Raw genomic sequence first — 3,310 nt, forward strand, 5'->3', positions numbered from 1 at the left:
TACAGGTTTAACGCAAATCAATTTAGCCAGTTTTACGTTCTCTTTTAATGGGTCGTTAATGCTAACGAGGAAAGATCGTTCGATAATTTAAAAGGATGATTCGAATCGCTTTTTCCACCCATATACCTGCCGCGCAACGTGGTTTAATTGCACCGGGTAATTTTACAGCGAGGTTAATACCTTCGCTGCCTAATCGAGTGAGGATGCCTTAACGAGACTCGCCGTGATCTCAGGATTAATTGCACCTTCGATAAATTATCGTTAACGGGCAATAACGCCGCCCTGAGGTAATTCGATACCCTGTTACGCGATTTCACAATTTCTCCTTAAAACGTCCTCCATTTTGTTTCTCGAAACGAGAAAGACGAGAAAAAGGTTGTTTTAAAATTCGTGCACGAAAATATTTTCGTCCCTCGCGAGAATAATTGGCAGCACGTCGGAAGAAGTATCTCGAATTTCGTTCTACGACAAACACGAATAAAACACTCATTACGCACTCGTGTTTGGCGGAGTGGCTGTTATTTTTCAGCAATTTTAAATTCAGGTCGAGAGAGACTTTTTTCCCTCTTCTCCCTTTCTTCACCCGGCTTGGTTCACAGGGGCCACTTCATTTTCGACTCGCGGCAAAGAGACACGGTAATTGTGAAATATTAAAAAAAATTTAATTACACCTCTCGTGGAACTCCTGCTAGCCAGTGTGTTTTTTCATATTTTTTCGAAATTTTCGCCGACCACAGGGAAGGTGAATTTTTCGAGCGAATATTACAGTGGCTGCCGCTTCGTAGAATATTTTATACTTTGGCTGCATTCTTCTTTCGAAGCGTTAAAAATTCCGGGTAATTTAAAAACATTCTTTTTCCGCCGTTGTAGAAACTGCCTTAAGGTTTAACGTTTACTAATTGTTTCAGGAGAATCTAATTCTCGTAGACCAGCTACGAAGCCTAGGTATGTGACTAGCAAAATATTCAGAATTCTAGGTAATCGCATATTAATTTGTTCTGTGCGGTGGAAACCGCCCTAAGGTCTAACTTTCATGGAACACTTGAAAGTAACTTACTCCCGTTGGACTACTGCAACTTCTAATTGTATTAAATTTTCAATTACTTTTTTCCACTGCACAATTCGGTAGCAACGCCATAGAAACTGCCTTAAGTTCTAAAAAAAACAATTAATAACAAATATTGACAAGCATTACAATCTGCTTTAAAAGTAACGAATCGAACAATTTCGTGTGAAAACAATTATTGGATTGCTTCTAAATTTTTCAATAATGTCATAGAAACAGCCTTAAGCTCCAGCTCCCGTTAAATCCTTAAAACAATAGTTTTCCACGCATCCGGATCCGCCCTAAAGGGATATAATCGAACGATTTCGCGTGAAAGCCCTCATTCGAACGACGAACAATCGAAAATTCTTCAGGATTGTGCTAAGTGGACACGGGAAAAAAATAATCGGGATTTGGCCGCGTGTTTCGAGGATTGGTCGAGTTTCCAGCGCAATTAAACCGCACGGCGCCGGATCGGCAGCAGGTCGAACGGCGAATTTCAGCGAGGAATGAAAATTAAATCGCAGCCAGCCTCGGTCAACATCCAATTCCGTGGAGGATGGTTAATCGGATTTACGAGCGTGTGTGAGCGACACGCGTTTGCCGCTGGACAACGCAATTCCGGCCGACCACCAATCAGCTCTCGCTGATCTGATTCCATTTGACTCGTCTCGGATATTGCCCGATTTTTCGCTCACTCCCATTCACGATCGGTTTCACATTTCGCGGATTATTCTCACCATTTCTGGATAGATTATGGTGTTGTACGATGTTATCGTGAATGGAACTTTAATTGGGAGGAATTTTGAATTCCTCTTTCTTCTTTTTAAAAAAAGAAGAAGAAAAAATTAGTCGAAGGTGTAAAGTAATATCTTTTTGTGTAATGCTTCGTTTTCATGTAAATTGATACAGAGGATTTATGGATTATGCAAACTGCATGTGTAATCAAAAGAGTTATCTACTTAGAAATTGTTTCTTACCACAAGTGACGACAAAATAACATTCTTTTGTGCAAAGCTTCGTTTTCATGTAAATCAATGTCAAGAATTTATGTAGTACGCAAAGTGTTTGTGTCATTATTAGTAAACCAATAGAGTTTTCTTTACTCAAAAAAAAAAAAAAAATGTTTCTCTTTACGATTAATAATGTAATTGCATTCTTGTGGATGCGCCCGTAGGATTTCCAACGTCAATTAACTCGAAAATGAAGCGTCACAGGAAAAAATGTTATTTCACATTTCCTCCTCATTTTCTCACCTCTCTTCAAGTCATACCACTACTTCACCAACACCTTGTGTAATTGATGAAATTATGAATGATTCGTGATTGAAATAAATTTGCAGAATTCTTTGAAAATTTCCATAAATTATTATCGAAACTTTAACCTACAATTCTTTCATATTTCATGCTTATAAAAATTCTACTGCTGCCAAACAGGAAATAATTTAACTTTCTCAAAGATTTCCATGATAAAGGCAGAATTAAATTGAAATTATAATTACCTGTTCTGACACATTCCTCTGTCATGCAAACGTCTGCACCTGAAATTAAAATGAACACGTCACCCAAGTCGTAATTTTTATCGTTTTCTCAATGCTCAGTTCGAACATTGTATTCTTAGTCCCAGCTGCGTGTAATTCGTTCAGAAACACGTATACAGGGTGTCGAGAAAAGAGGCTGTAATTTTCTACATCGTTAACACTTCGCGACAATAAAAAACAATTTTCCGCTTGGCTGAACGTGACTTCGTTGTTTCTGTTCGCGGCATCCGGCGCAGAAATAAAAGAAGTACAGTCTTCGTTGTTATTTTTATCCTTGCAAAAGGTGTACCACGCGCTGCTTCTACTTCTAAAGAAGCGAACAACTCATTATCGAAGGAACAATGTCTTGTTTTCGTAGCGCGCAGATGTTCGTTAAACGTTCCCTTGTACATCTTCGAGGAAACAATTTAAATTCGAACTTGGCTCGCGTGTCTCTACTTGTTCTGGTGAATTTCAAATGTCCCTAGAATTTTATCATCGAAGGAAAAGTGAAGTTGTAATTTTGTAAATTGTTTCAACCAGTGAATTCGTCAAATTCGTTACTTTCAGAATTTTTTTAATTAGCAGAAACCTGTTTTATCCACAGAGATCTATCGGAATGTATTACAGAATAATCGAGCATGTATTTTTTCAAGGTACTATGGCATAAGTAAATAAGAAAAAGTAATACGATTATTTTCTTCAAAGGTGTTTTCACGTGTATCGGTAGAATGATTAATTCTGCC

General features: G+C 38.1%; 1 protein-coding gene across 1 annotated transcript in view; it reads right to left on the bottom strand.

Moving 5' to 3' along the window:
- The window catches only part of LOC108580319 (neprilysin-2-like), a 20,045-nt gene that overhangs the window by 9,920 nt on the left and 6,815 nt on the right, over window positions 1–3,310 (bottom strand). Inside the window, exon 3 of the mRNA XM_017944044.1 lies at window positions 2,547–2,585. Within this exon, the coding sequence (XP_017799533.1) occupies window positions 2,547–2,585 (39 nt within the window). The remainder of the gene's footprint in view (window positions 1–2,546; window positions 2,586–3,310) is intronic.

This window comes from Habropoda laboriosa, unplaced genomic scaffold (genome assembly GCF_001263275.1).
Source record: "Habropoda laboriosa isolate 0110345459 unplaced genomic scaffold, ASM126327v1 scaffold9, whole genome shotgun sequence".
NCBI lineage: Eukaryota > Metazoa > Arthropoda > Insecta > Hymenoptera > Apidae > Habropoda > Habropoda laboriosa.